The sequence below is a fragment of the Oncorhynchus masou genome, unplaced genomic scaffold, assembly GCF_036934945.1.
Source record: "Oncorhynchus masou masou isolate Uvic2021 unplaced genomic scaffold, UVic_Omas_1.1 unplaced_scaffold_4836, whole genome shotgun sequence".
Classification (NCBI taxonomy): domain Eukaryota; kingdom Metazoa; phylum Chordata; class Actinopteri; order Salmoniformes; family Salmonidae; genus Oncorhynchus; species Oncorhynchus masou.
The window spans coordinates 1-12295 of NW_027011231.1; the positions used below are offsets into that span (position 1 = coordinate 1).

General features: G+C 50.4%; 1 protein-coding gene across 2 annotated transcripts; it reads left to right on the top strand.

The window, feature by feature from the left end:
* The first annotated feature begins 1702 nt into the window (after positions 1 to 1702).
* On the top strand, positions 1703 to 10426 carry LOC135535342 (tripartite motif-containing protein 16-like). Of its 2 annotated transcripts, none has more exons than XM_064962005.1 (4): positions 1703 to 2631; positions 8823 to 8952; positions 9078 to 9137; positions 9369 to 10426. In XM_064962005.1, the coding sequence occupies exons 1-4, from the start codon at positions 2284 to 2286 to the stop codon at positions 9884 to 9886; spliced, it is 1056 nt and encodes a 351-aa protein (XP_064818077.1). In that variant the 5' UTR covers positions 1703 to 2283; the 3' UTR covers positions 9887 to 10426. The 2 variants fall into 2 exon arrangements, with proteins under 2 accessions (XP_064818077.1, XP_064818078.1); XM_064962006.1 differs by having other exon boundaries at positions 8853 to 8952; positions 9369 to 10423.
* Positions 10427 to 12295: the final 1869 nt, after the last annotated feature.

The following is a 12295-nucleotide window of genomic DNA, read 5'->3' on the forward strand; positions in this document are numbered from 1 at the left end:
AGTAGATAATAAACAATCATGAATGAACATTAAACATTAAACAACATTTATTTTCAAAAGAATAGAGACATTTCAAATGTTATAATTCAAGTGCAAACAGAGTGAGTCGTGCCCCAGACTGAGTCCTGGAGGTGAAATGAAATGAATGAGGGAGGTAGAAGGTGTGGAGAAGAGTTCAGAACCAGAGAAGTTTATTTGAAGTGTATTTATTTAATTATTATTTATTGTATGTGTTGTGATATTGTTATAAGGATGTTGAAGAGAGGGAAAGATTGAAGTGTCATTGGGGTTGGACAGGGTTGGGAGAGTTTGGAAGGATTTGGGGGATGGGGCAGGGTCTATTAGAAGTTAGTAGGACTCTTTTATTTCTCAGAAGTACTGAGTTCGGTAGGAGGATTTAGAGGTGTAAACCGTGATTGAACACACTCCAGAACAGTAGGTGGCGCCATGCACCTTTAACGTTGGTTTGAGGACCTCCATTATATCATAGAAGAAGAAGTTGGTCTGTGAGGGTTTTGTTGTTCCTGAGGAGGGCAACTATTATTTTTATTTTCAAGTATTTTCAGAATGTATTAAAGCCAAAGCTAAAGCTTCCCTTAAACAATTCAATATATCAGTCAATATATTTTCTCTGTGATTTATTTTCTCTCCGTCAACCGTTCCATCGCATCTTAACCGTCTTACCGGGCGGGCACTAGGACCCGGGGAGGCTGCTGCTGCAGAGGCTGCTGCACCGCTCGTGACTGTCAGTCCTCCTTGTAGCTCATTGGTTAAGCTGTGGCTCGAGACTGTTAACAGTTAACGGACAGGAAACGGTTTCTGACAGGACACATTCATGTCGAGGCAGTGATGTGAATGTGTGGTAAGTTAGAATAGAGAAAGAGAGTTTTCACTACTATAGACTTTGGTCATAATCAAAGCTTTGTTAACCAATAGGTTTTTATGTGAGGCTGCCTGTAAGTTACAGTGTAACAGACGTTACTAACGGTAACGGTGTCTTTTAAATTCAACATAAGTTATGTGGCGATGATATCTAGCTAACGTTGTATTTAATGTAGTGTAATGACCTGACTCGATCATAAAGGAACAATTGTCCAGACAGAGGATTGAGTTACGAATTGACGGTTTATTAGCAACTTTACACAGGCTACTGTTTGGCCTGAGCTCACGCCAAATAAATGAAAGATACCCCACAAGCCAATCGGGACCTTCTCTTGTGAAGCCCAGACGTCAGAGAGAGAACAAAGGCTGAAGCTTAACTTCCAATGCCCCGCCCCCTCCACGCCACTCCGCCAACCACCAGGATGCCCGGCATCAGAACATCCCAGGCATTCCTGTGATTGGCAGATAGCAGGTTGATTGGCATGTCGGACCCCGCGAACACTGGGAACTGGTAAGTACAACACAACCAGCTACTAGCCGAACACATAACACACAGCTGTCTGTGCGGGTCGCTACAGTAGTTTTACTATCTGTGCCAGGCTATAAATGACACAGATAATATCTAGTTAACGTTGTATTTAATGTAGTTTTACTATCTGTGCCAGGCTATAAATGACACAGATAATATCTAGTTAACGTTGTATTTAATGTAGTTTTACTATCTGTGCCAGGCTATAAATGACACAGATAATATCTAGTTAACGTTGTATTTAATGTAGTTTTACTATCTGTGCCAGGCTATAAATGACACAGATAATTTAACGTTGTATTTAATTGATCACAGCTTTCTGCTGTCCATGTAGAGTTTTTGGTAAAAAACATTACATTTGATTATTTTGTAAGCAAAAATTGGAAAAATCTTTGTTTATCTTTGTCAAACAGGCTGGACCTCCTCCCAAAGATATGCTTAAAGTTCTGAATGATGATATGAGATATATATGATATACCAAGAGGTGTTCTGTACCTGTCTGTCCAGGAGGGAGGAGAGTAGAGCAGGACCAAGAGGTGTCCTGTACCTGTCTGTCCAGGAGGGAGGAGAGTAGAGCAGGACCAAGAGGTGTCCTGTACCTGTCTGTCCAGGAGGGAGGAGAGTAGAGCAGGACCAAGAGGTGTTCTGTACCTGTCTGTCCAGGAGGGAGGAGAGTAGAGCAGGACCAAGAGGTGTTCTGTACCTGTCTGTCCAGGAGGGAGGAGAGTAGAGCAGGACCAAGAGGTGTTCTGTACCTGTCTGTCCAGGAGGGAGGAGAGTAGAGCAGGACCAAGAGGTGTTCTGTACCTGTCTGTCCAGGAGGGAGGAGAGTAGAGCAGGACCAAGAGGTGTTCTGTACCTGTCTGTCCAGGATGGAGGACAAGGCCTGGAGAGCAGGGTGGCAGAGGTCTGACTCAATGAGGTGTAGAGAGACTACTACTAAACCTATTGTCTGTCTCTCTCTCTCTCTCTCTCTCTCTCTCCAGCGCTCTGCACAGTCAGCAGTGGAGGACAGTGATCAGATCTTTACTGAGCTGATCCGCTCCATTGAGAGAAGGAGCTCTGAGGTGAAGGAGCTGATCAGAGCCCAAGAGAAGGCTCAAGTGAGTCAAGCTGAAGGACTCCTGGAGCAACTGAAGCAGGAGATCGCTGAGCTGAGGAAGAGAAGCACTGAGCTGGAGCAGCTCTCACACACAGAGGATCACATCCATTTCCTCCAGGTAACTAAACTGTCTTGTTACATGTGATATGAAATTAACTTCATGGGAAATGTCTCTCTGTCCGTCCTCTCTCTCTCTGTCCGTCCCCTCTCTCTCTCTGTCTGTCTGTCCCTCTCTGTCTGTCCGTCCCTCTCTCGCTCTCTCTCTGTCCGTCCCTCTCTCTCTGTCTGTCCGTCCCTCTCTCTCTGTCTGTCCGTCCCTCTCTCTCTGTCTGTCTGTCTGTCTGTCCATCCCTCTCTGTCTGTCTGTCTGTCCATCCCTCTATGTCTGTCTGTCTGTCCATCCCTCTCTGTCTCTGTCTGTCCATCCCTCTCTGTCTGTCTGTCTGTCCATCCCTCTCTGTCTGTCTGTCCATCCCTCTCTGTCTGTCTGTCCCTATGTCTGTCCGTCCCTCTGTCTGTCCGTCCCTCTGTCTCTGTCTGTCCGTCCCTCTCTCTCTGTCCGTCCCTCTGTCTGTCTGCCTGTCCGTCACTCTCTCTCTGTCTGTCTGTCCGTCCCTCTCTGTCTGTCTGTCTGTCCATCCCTCTCTGTCTGTCTGTCCGTCCGTCCCTCTGTCTGTCTGTCCGTCCCTCTGTCTGTCTGTCCGTCCCTCTGTCTGTCCGTCCCTCTGTCTGTCCGTCCCTCTGTCTGTCCGTCCCTCTGTCCGTCCGTCCCTCTCTCTCTGTTGGCCTGTCCGTCCCTCTCTCTCTGTCTGCCTGTCCGTCCCTATCTCTCTCTGTCTGTCCGTCCCTCTGTCTGTCCGTCCCTCTGTCTCTGTCCGCCCCTCTCTCTCTCTCTGTCTGTCCGCCCCCCTCTCTCTCTCTCTGTCTGTCCGTCCCTCTCTCTCTGTCTGTCTGTCCGTCCCTCTGTCTGTCTGCCTGTCCTTCCCTCTCTCTCTCTGTCTGTCTGTCTGTCTGTCTGTCTGTCTGTCCGTCCCTCTGTCTGTCCGTCCCTCTGTCTGTCCGTCCCTCTGTCTGTCCGTCCCTCTGTCTGTCCGTCTCTCTGTCTGTCCGTCCCTCTGTCTGTCCGTCCCTCTCTCTGTCCGTCCCTCTCTCTCTGTCCCTCCCTCTCTCTCTCTATCTGTCCGTCCCTCTCTGTCCTGTCTCTCTGTTTGTTCGTCCCTCTCTCTCTGTCTGTCTCTCCCTCTGTCTGTCTGTCTGTCCGTCCCTCTGTCTGTCCGTCCCCTCTCTGTCTCTCTGTCCGTCCTGTCTCTCTCTCTCTGTCCCTCTCTGTCTGTCTGTCCGTCCCCCTCTCTCTCTCTGTCCGTCCCCCTCTCTCTCTCTCTGTCCGTCCCTCTCTCTCTCTCTGTCCGTCCCTGTCTCTCTCTCTCTGTCCGTCCTCTCTCTCTCTGTCCGTCCCCTCTCTCTCTCTGTCCGTCCCCTCTCTCTCTCTGTCCGTCCCCCTCTCTCTCTGTCCGTCCCCCTCTCTCTCTGTCCGTCCCCTCTCTCTCTCTGTCCGTCCCCCTCTCTCTCTCTGTCCGTCCCCCTCTCTCTCTGTCCGTCCCCCTCTCTCTCTCTGTCCGTCCCCCTCTCTCTCTCTGTCCGTCCCTCTCTGTCCTGTCTCTCTGTTTGTTCGTCCCTCGCTCTCTCTGTCTCTCCCTCTGTCTGTCTGTCTGTCTGTCCGTCCCTCTGTCTGTCCGTCTCTCTCTCTCTGTCCGTCCCCCTCTCACTCTCTGTCCTCTCTCTCTCTGTCCGTCCTCTCTCTCTCTCTCTCTCTGTCCGTCCCCCTCTCTCTCTCTCTGTCCGTCCCCCCTCTCTCTGTCTGTCCGTCCTCTCTCTCTCTCTGTCCGTCTCTCTCTCTGTCCGTCCTCTCTCTCTCTGTCCGTCCCCTCTCTCTCTCTCTGTCCGTCCCCTCTCTCTCTCTCTGTCCGTCCCCTCTCTCTCTCTGTCCGTCCCCTCTCTCTCTCTGTCCGTCCCCCTCTCTCTCTCTGTCCGTCCTCTCTCTCTGTCCGTCCCTCTCTCTCTGTCTGTCCGTCTCTCTCTCTCTGTCCGTCCTCTCTCTCTCTCTCTCTCTGTCCGTCCCTCTCTCTCTCTCTGTCCGTCCCCCTCTCTCTCTCTGTCCGTCCCTCTCTCTCTCTCTGTCCGTCCCTCTCTGTCTCTCTGTCCGTCCCCCTCTCTCTCTCTCTGTCCGTCCCCTCTCTCTCTCTGTCCGTCCCCCTCTCTCTCTCTCTGTCCGTCCCCCTCTCTCTCTCTGTCCGTCCCCCTCTCTCTCTCTCTGTCCGTCCCCTCTCTCTCTCTGTCCGTCCCCTCTCTGTCTGTCCGTCCTCTCTCTCTGTCCGTCCCCCTCTCTCTCTCTGTCCGTCCCCCTCTCTCTCTCTGTCCGTCCCTCTCTGTCCTGTCTCTCTGTTTGTTCGTCCCTCGCTCTCTCTGTCTCTCCCTCTGTCTGTCTGTCTGTCTGTCCGTCCCTCTGTCTGTCCGTCCCCCTCTCTCTCTCTCTGTCCGTCCCCCTCTCTCTCTCTGTCCCTCTCTCTCTCTCTGTCCGTCCCTCTCTCTCTCTCTCTCTCTCTGTCCGTCCCCCTCTCTCTCTCTGTCCGTCCCCCTCTCTCTCTCTGTCCGTCCCCTCTCTCTCTCTGTCCGTCCCCCTCTCTCTCTCTGTCCGTCCCCCCTCTCTCTCTCTCTGTCCGTCCCCCCTCTCTCTCTCTGTCCTCTCTGTCCGTCCCTCTCTCTCTCTCTCTGTCCGTCCCCTCTCTCTCTCTGTGTCTCCTGTCCTCTCTCTCTCTGTCCGTCCCCTCTCTCTCTCTGTCCGTCCCCCTCTCTCTCTCTGTCCGTCCCCTCTCTCTCTCTGTCCGTCCCCTCTCTCTCTCGTCTGTCCGTCCCCTCTCTCTCTCTCTCTGTCCGTCCCCCTCTGTCTCTCTGTCCGTCCCCCTCTCTCTCTCTGTCCGTCCCTCTCTGTCCTTTCTCTCTGTCCGTCCCCCCTCTCTCTGTCTCTCCCTCTGTCTGTCTGTCTGTCTGTCTGTCCGTCCCTCTGTCTGTCCGTCCCCTCTCTCTCTCTCTGTCCGTCCCCCTCTCTCTCTCTGTCCCTCTCTCTCTCTCTCTGTCTGTCCTCCTCTCTCTCTCTCTGTCCGTCCCCCTCTCTCTCTCTCTGTCCGTCCCCCTCTCTCTCTCTGTCTGTCCCTCTCCTCTCTCTGTCCGTCTCTCTCTCTCTCTGTCCGTCCCCTCTCTCTCTCTGTCCGTCCCCCTCTCTCTCTCTGTCCGTCCCCTCTCTCTCTCTGTCCGCCCCCCCTCTCTCTCTCTGTCCGTCCCCCTCTCTCTCTCTCTGTCCGTCCCCTCTCTCTCTCTGTCCGTCCCCCTCTCTCTCTCTCTCTGTCCGTCCCCCTCTCGTCTCTCTCTCTCTGTCCGTCCCCCTCTCTCTCTCTCTGTCCGTCCCCCCTCTCTCTCTCTGTCCGTCCCCCTGTCTCTCTCTCTCTGTCCGTCCCTCTCTCTCTCTGTCCGTCCCCTCTCTCTCTCTGTCCGTCCCCTCTCTCTCTCTGTCCGTCCCTCTCTCTCTCTGTCCGTCCCCCCTCTCTCTCTCTGTCCGTCCCCCTCTCTCTCTCTGTCCGTCCCCCTCTCTGTCTCTGTCCTGTCCGTCCCCCTCTCTCTGTCCGTCCCCCTCTCTCTCTCTGTCCGTCCCCCCTCTCTCTCTGTCCGTCCCTCTCTCTCTCTCTGTCCGTGCCCCTCTCTCTCTCTCTGTCCGTCCCTCTCTCTCTCTGTCCGTCCCCCTCTCTCTCTCTGTCCGTCCCCCTCTCTCCCTCTGTCCGTCCCCCTCTCTCTCTGTCCGTCTGTCCTCTCTCTCTCTGTCCGTCCCCTCTCTCTCTCTCTCTCTCTGTCCGTCTCTCTCTCTCTGTCCGTCCCCCTCTCTCTCTCTGTCCGTCCCCCTCTCTCTCTCTGTCCGTCCCCCTCTCTCTCTCTGTCCGTCCTCCTCTCTCTCTCTGTCCGTCCCCCTCTCTCTCTCTGTCCGTCACTCTCTGTCCTGTCTCTCTGTTTGTTCGTCCCTCGCTCTCTCTGTCTCTCCCTCTGTCTGTCTGTCTGTCTGTCCGTCCCTCTGTCTGTCCGTCCCCTCTCTCTCTCTCTGTCCGTCCCCCTCTCTCTCTCTGTCCCTCTCTCTCTCTCTCTCTGTCCGTCCCTCTCTCTCTCTCTCTCTGTCCGTCCCCCTCTCTCTCTCTCTCTGTCTCTCTCTCTCTCTCTCTGTCCGTCCCCCTCTCTCTCTCTCTCTGTCCGTCCCCTCTCTCTCTCTCTCTGTCCGTCCCCTCTCTCTCTCTCTGTCTGTCCCCCTCTCTCTGTCCGTCCCTCTCTCTCTCTCTCTCCGTCCCTCTCTCTCTCTCTGTCCGTGTCTCTCTCTCTCTGTCCGTCCCCTCTCTCTCTGTCTGTCCGTCCCCCTCTCTCTCTCTGTCCGTCCCCTCTCTCTCTCTCTCTCTCTGTCTGTCCCTCTCTCTCTCTCTCTGTCCGTCCCCCTCTGTCTCTCTCTCTCTCTCTCTGTCCGTCCCCCCTCTCTCTCTCTCTCTCTGTCCGTCCCCCCTCTGTCTCTCTCTGTCCGTCCCCCTCTCTCTCTCTGTCTCTCTCTCTCTCTGTCTGTCCTCTCTCTCTCTCTCTGTCCGTCTCTCTCTCTCTCTCTGTCTGTCTCTCTCTCTCTCTCTGTCCGTCCCCTCTCTCTCTCTCTGTCTGTCCCCTCTCTCTCTCTCTGTCCGTCCCTCTATCTCTCTGTCCGTCCCTCTCTCTCTCTGTCCGTCCCCTGTCTCTCTCTGTCCGTCCCCCTCTCTCTCTCTGGCCGTCTCTCTCTCTCTGTCCGTCCCTCTCTCTCTCTGTCCGTCCCCCTCTCTCTCTCTGTCCGTCCCCCTCTCTCTCTCTGTCCGTCCCCCTCTCTCTCTCCTCTGTCCGTCCCCTCTCTCCCTCTGTCCGTCCCCTCTCTCTCTCTCTGTCCGTCCCTGTCTCTCTCTCTCTCTCTGTCTGTCCTCTCTCTCTCTCTGTCCGTCCCCCTCTCTCTCTCTGTCCGTCCCCCTCTCTCTCTCTGTCCGTCCCCTCTCTCTCCCTCTGTCCGTCCCCTCTCTCCCTCTGTCCGTCCCTCTCTCTCTCTCTCTGTCCGTCCCTCTCTCTCTCTCTCTGTCCGTCCCCTCTCTCTCTCTCTCTGTCTCTCTCTCTCTCTGTCCGTCCCCCCCTCTCTCTCTCTCTCTGTCCGTCCCCCTCTCTTTCTCTCTCTCTCTGTCCGTCCTCTCTCTCCGTCCCCTCTCTCTCTCTCTGTCCTGTCCCCTCTCTCCCTCCGTCCCCTCTCTCTCTCTCTGTCCGTCCCCCTCTCTCCTCTCTGTCCGTCCCCCTCTCTCTCTCTGTCCGTGAAAGTTCCCCCGCTCTCTCTCTGTCCGTCCCCTCTCTCTCTCTGTCCGTCCCTCTCTCTCTCTGTCCGTCCCCTCTCTCTCTCTGTCCGTCCTCTCTCTCTCTCTGTCCGTCCCTCCAGTCTCTCTCTGTCCGTCCCCTCTCTCTCTCTCTGTCCGTCCCCCTCTCTCTCTCTGTCCGTCTGTCTCTCTCTGTCCGTCCCCCCTCTCTCTCTCTGTCCGTCCCTCTCTCTCTCTGTGTCCGTCCCTCTCTCTCTCTCTCTCTCTCTCCTGTCTCACTCTCTCTCTCTCTCTCTGTCCGTCCCCCTCTCTCTCTCTCTCTGTCCGTCTCTCTCTCTCTCTGTCCTCTCTCTCTCTCTCTGTCCGTCTCTCTCTCTCTCTCTCTCTGTCCGTCCCTCTCTCTCGCTCTCTGTCCGTCTCTCTCTCTCTCTGTCCTCCATCTCCTCTCTCTCTCCAGAGTCCCTCTCTCTCTCTCTCTGTCCGTCCTCTCTCTCTCTCTCTCTGTCTGTCCCTCTCTCTCTCTCTCTCTGTCCCATCCCTCTCTCTCTCTCTCTGTCCGTCCCTCTCTCTCTCTCTCTGTCCGTCCCTCTCTCTCTCTCTCTGTCCGTCCCTCTCTCTCGCTCTCTCTCTCTGTCCGTCCCTCTCTCTCTCTCTCTCTCTGTCCGTCTCTCTCTCTCTCTCTCTCTCTCTCTCTGTCCGTCTCTCTGTCTCTCTCTCTGTCCGTCCCTCTCTCTCTCTCTCTCTCTCTCTCTCTCTCTCTCTCTCTCTCTCTGTCCGTCTCTCTCTCTCTCTCTCTCTCTGTCCGTCCCTCTCTCTCTCTCTCTCTCCAGAGGTGTCAGTCTCTCTCTCTCTCTCTCTCTCCAGAGGTGTCAGTCTCTCTCTCTCTCTCTCTCTCTCTCTCTCTCTCCAGAGGTATCAGTCTCTCTCTCTCTCTCTCCAGAGGTATCAGTCTCTCTCTGATGTGAGTCAGACTGTGTCTGAACTGAGAGAGAAACTAGAAGACTTCCTTAAAGGAGAATGGACCAAGATCTCCACTACAGGTGTGTTGAAAACAATAAGAACATCAACTTTAGACCATTGAAAGTTCCCTACTAGTCATATACATGTGGAATATGGTCTGATGATAACATTCCCTCTCTCTGTCAATGTGTTTGTGTGTCTGTAGTGAATATAGTGGATGTTGTACTGCCTCCAGAGCCCAAGACCAGAGAACAGTTGTTACAATGTGAGTCTCTTTATTGTGAAGTAACTAACAGTCTCTTTTTACTGACACTCCTAACAATCCCTCTAGAAATATATAGCAATAGTAGATCTAATCAAAGACTGGGTCTCTATCTGACTCCTCATATTTCTCTGATTTGATCTCTGCTGTGCTCTAATCAAAGACAGGGGAGATACAGTATCTGACTTAACTTATTGTTCTGACTCCCCTCGTTGGTCTCTGCTCTTCTCCCAGATTCCTGTCAGCTCACACTGGACCCAAACACAGCACACACAGACCTCTCTCTGTCTGAAGGGAACAGAAAGGTGACCTATACAGACCAAGTCCAACCATATCCTGACCATCCAGACAGATTCACCAACTACAGGCAGGTTCTGTGTAGAGAGGGTCTGTCTGGACGCTGTTACTGGGAGGTGGAGAGGACTGGTGGTGTTGCTACAGCAGTCTCATATAAAGACATCAGCAGAACAGAGAGAGATGGTGGATTTGGATACAATAACAAGTCCTGGAGTTTATATTACAATAGTGGTGGTTATTGTTTCAGACACAATAATGTTGTGACTAAAGTATCAGGCCCTCAGTCCTCCAGAGTAGGAGTGTACCTGGATCACAAGGCAGGTACTCTGTCCTTCTACAGTGTCTCTGACACAATGACCCTCCTCCACAGAGTCCAGACCACATTCACTCAGCCCCTCTATCCTGGGTTTAGGCTCTATGATTATAATGGTTCTGCTGAGCTGGTTAAACTGTAAACTGATTTGTTACTAATTAAAATTCAATGCAATGTTTTAATCTTGTACATTTCCATGAATCATGATGTCTGGTGTTGATGTATATTGGTTGTCATTCAGAACCATTGATATGTTTTCTCAGTTGGTTCTCTGTCTCTATGTAATTCTCCTCAGTATCATTGATCAGCTTGTTGGCTCGGTCCTAATTGATGTGTTCTCTGTCACCTGGAGCTGCATGGAAAATGGTCCAGGAACTAAAGGACAATTCAGGACTAGTCAGCCCACTACAAGCTGGTATCACTTCCTTTCTACTAAACTATATGGTCTGGTTTCCCAGACACAGATGAATCCTAGTCCTGGACTAAACAGTATGTTCAATGTAGATGTCCAGGAAACCGGCCCTAAATGTGTCATCTTTCATCCTCCCATACTGCTCAGTCCAGCAACATTAAACCTGTCCAGCAGGTGGTGCTGTTGACCAAACAATAAAACCAGCAGATATCTTGACTTGCCACTCAGTATATCAGTAATGTTCAGAATAGTACTTTAATATCATTGGAGATTGATGGTCTTTTTAATCCACTATCCAGAGTCAGGAACAGATGAAGTTAGGTCTGCTACTGTTCAGTGATTAAATATGATTTATGGTGATGGGAAATAATAAAAAACACTCAACTTCATCTAGTAATAGTTTTCCTTTGTTATTTATTCCAAGGTGTGTCTTTAACTTGTAAAAGTATTGTGTGGAGGTGAGCTAGTGGTGTGGCTGATAGAATAGAATGAAGAGGGAGGAGGGGAGGAAGAGGGGAGGAGTGAAGGGCTGTTCAAGAAACCAGATGAGGAAGAGGAAGATGTTCAGGGGAATTACTGTCTCTGTTCCAAATGGTTCCCTATTCCCTACGTAGTGCACTACGGTGCTTCTGACCAGGTCTAAAGTAGTGTTCTACGTAGGGAATAGGGTGTAGATTTATTACATTATCATGCTTTAGTGTTTGGCACAAAAATATATTGGATCTCCACCCCCCCCACTTCCTGTCTGTCATCCCCCAGTTCTGTTAAGACTTCCTCTCATTGAACTGGGCCTCATTCTAAATGGTCACTTTGTATTGATAGTCCATACTGGTCTTTACTATGGTTCTACATACAGTACCTGTATTGATAGTCCATACTGGTCTTTACTATGGTTCTACATACAGTACCTGTATTGATAGTCCATACTGGTCTTTACTATGGTTCTACATACAGTACCTGTATTGATAGTCCATACTGGTCTTTACTATGGTTCTACATACAGTACCTGTATTGATAGTCCATACTGGTCTTTACTATGGTTCTACATACAGTACCTGTATTGATAGTCCATACTGGGCTTTACTATGGTTCTACATACAGTACCTGTATTGATAGTCCATACTGGTCTTTACTATGGTTCTACATACAGTACCTGTATTGATAGTCCATACTGGTCTTAACTATGGTTCTACATACAGTACCTGTATTGATAGTCCATACTGGTCTTTACTATGGTTCTACATACAGTACCTGTATTGATAGTCCATACTGGTCTTTACTATGGTTCTACATACAGTACCTGTATTGATAGTCCATACTGGTCTTTACTATGGTTCTACATACAGTACCTGTATTGATAGTCCATACTGGTCTTTACTATGGTTCTACATACAGTACCTGTATTGATAGTCCATACTGGTCTTTACTATGGTTCTACATACAGTACCTGTATTGATAGTCCATACTGGTCTTTACTATGGTTCTACATACAGTACCTGTATTGATAGTCCATACTGGTCTTTACTATGGTTCTACATACAGTACCTGTATTGATAGTCCATACTGGTCTTTACTATGGTTCTACATACAGTATCTGTATTAATTTTTTATTATAGTTTTTATTTAACACAACATTAAACAACACTATAAACACACATACAGTACAACAATTACATATTACATTAAAAACACAAACATCTTGACTAAAAACAGCTGGCCTAAAAACAATAACACTCTTCTATGATATATACATCGATCAAGTGTTTAAACTCCACCAATGAAACTCGATCATCACATTTTAAAATGTTCAGGAGAGAATTCCAGAACCTCGTTGCTTAGTAACTGAAACTATTTCCACCAGGACCTGTTCTACTTCTTGGTTCTGTTAGAAGCAAATCAGAATGGGACTGTAATTTATATTTATTTACTGACCTGACTAAAAAATAACTATGGCATTTTACCCAATATAAATCAGTGTATACCAGTGTTTAAACCTACAATATGGCCTTATAAATCAGTGTATACCAGTGTTTAAACCTACAATATGGCCTTGTAAATCAGTGTATACCAGTGTTTAAACCTACAATATGGCCTTATAAATCAGTGTATACCAGTGTTTAAACCTACAATATGGCCTTA

What these genes read in the sequence shown, in the direction of transcription:
- LOC135535342 (XM_064962005.1), top strand. Translation starts at nt 2,284, where the DNA reads ATGGAGGACAAGGCCTGGAGAGCAGGGTGGCAGAGGTCTGACTCAATG. An exon ending in ATCACATCCATTTCCTCCAG is followed by an intron (nt 2,632 to 8,822) that starts GTAACTAAACTG and finishes CTCTCTCTCCAG; the next exon opens with AGGTATCAGTCTCTCTCTCT. An exon ending in GACCAAGATCTCCACTACAG is followed by an intron (nt 8,953 to 9,077) that starts GTGTGTTGAAAA and finishes GTGTGTCTGTAG; the next exon opens with TGAATATAGTGGATGTTGTA.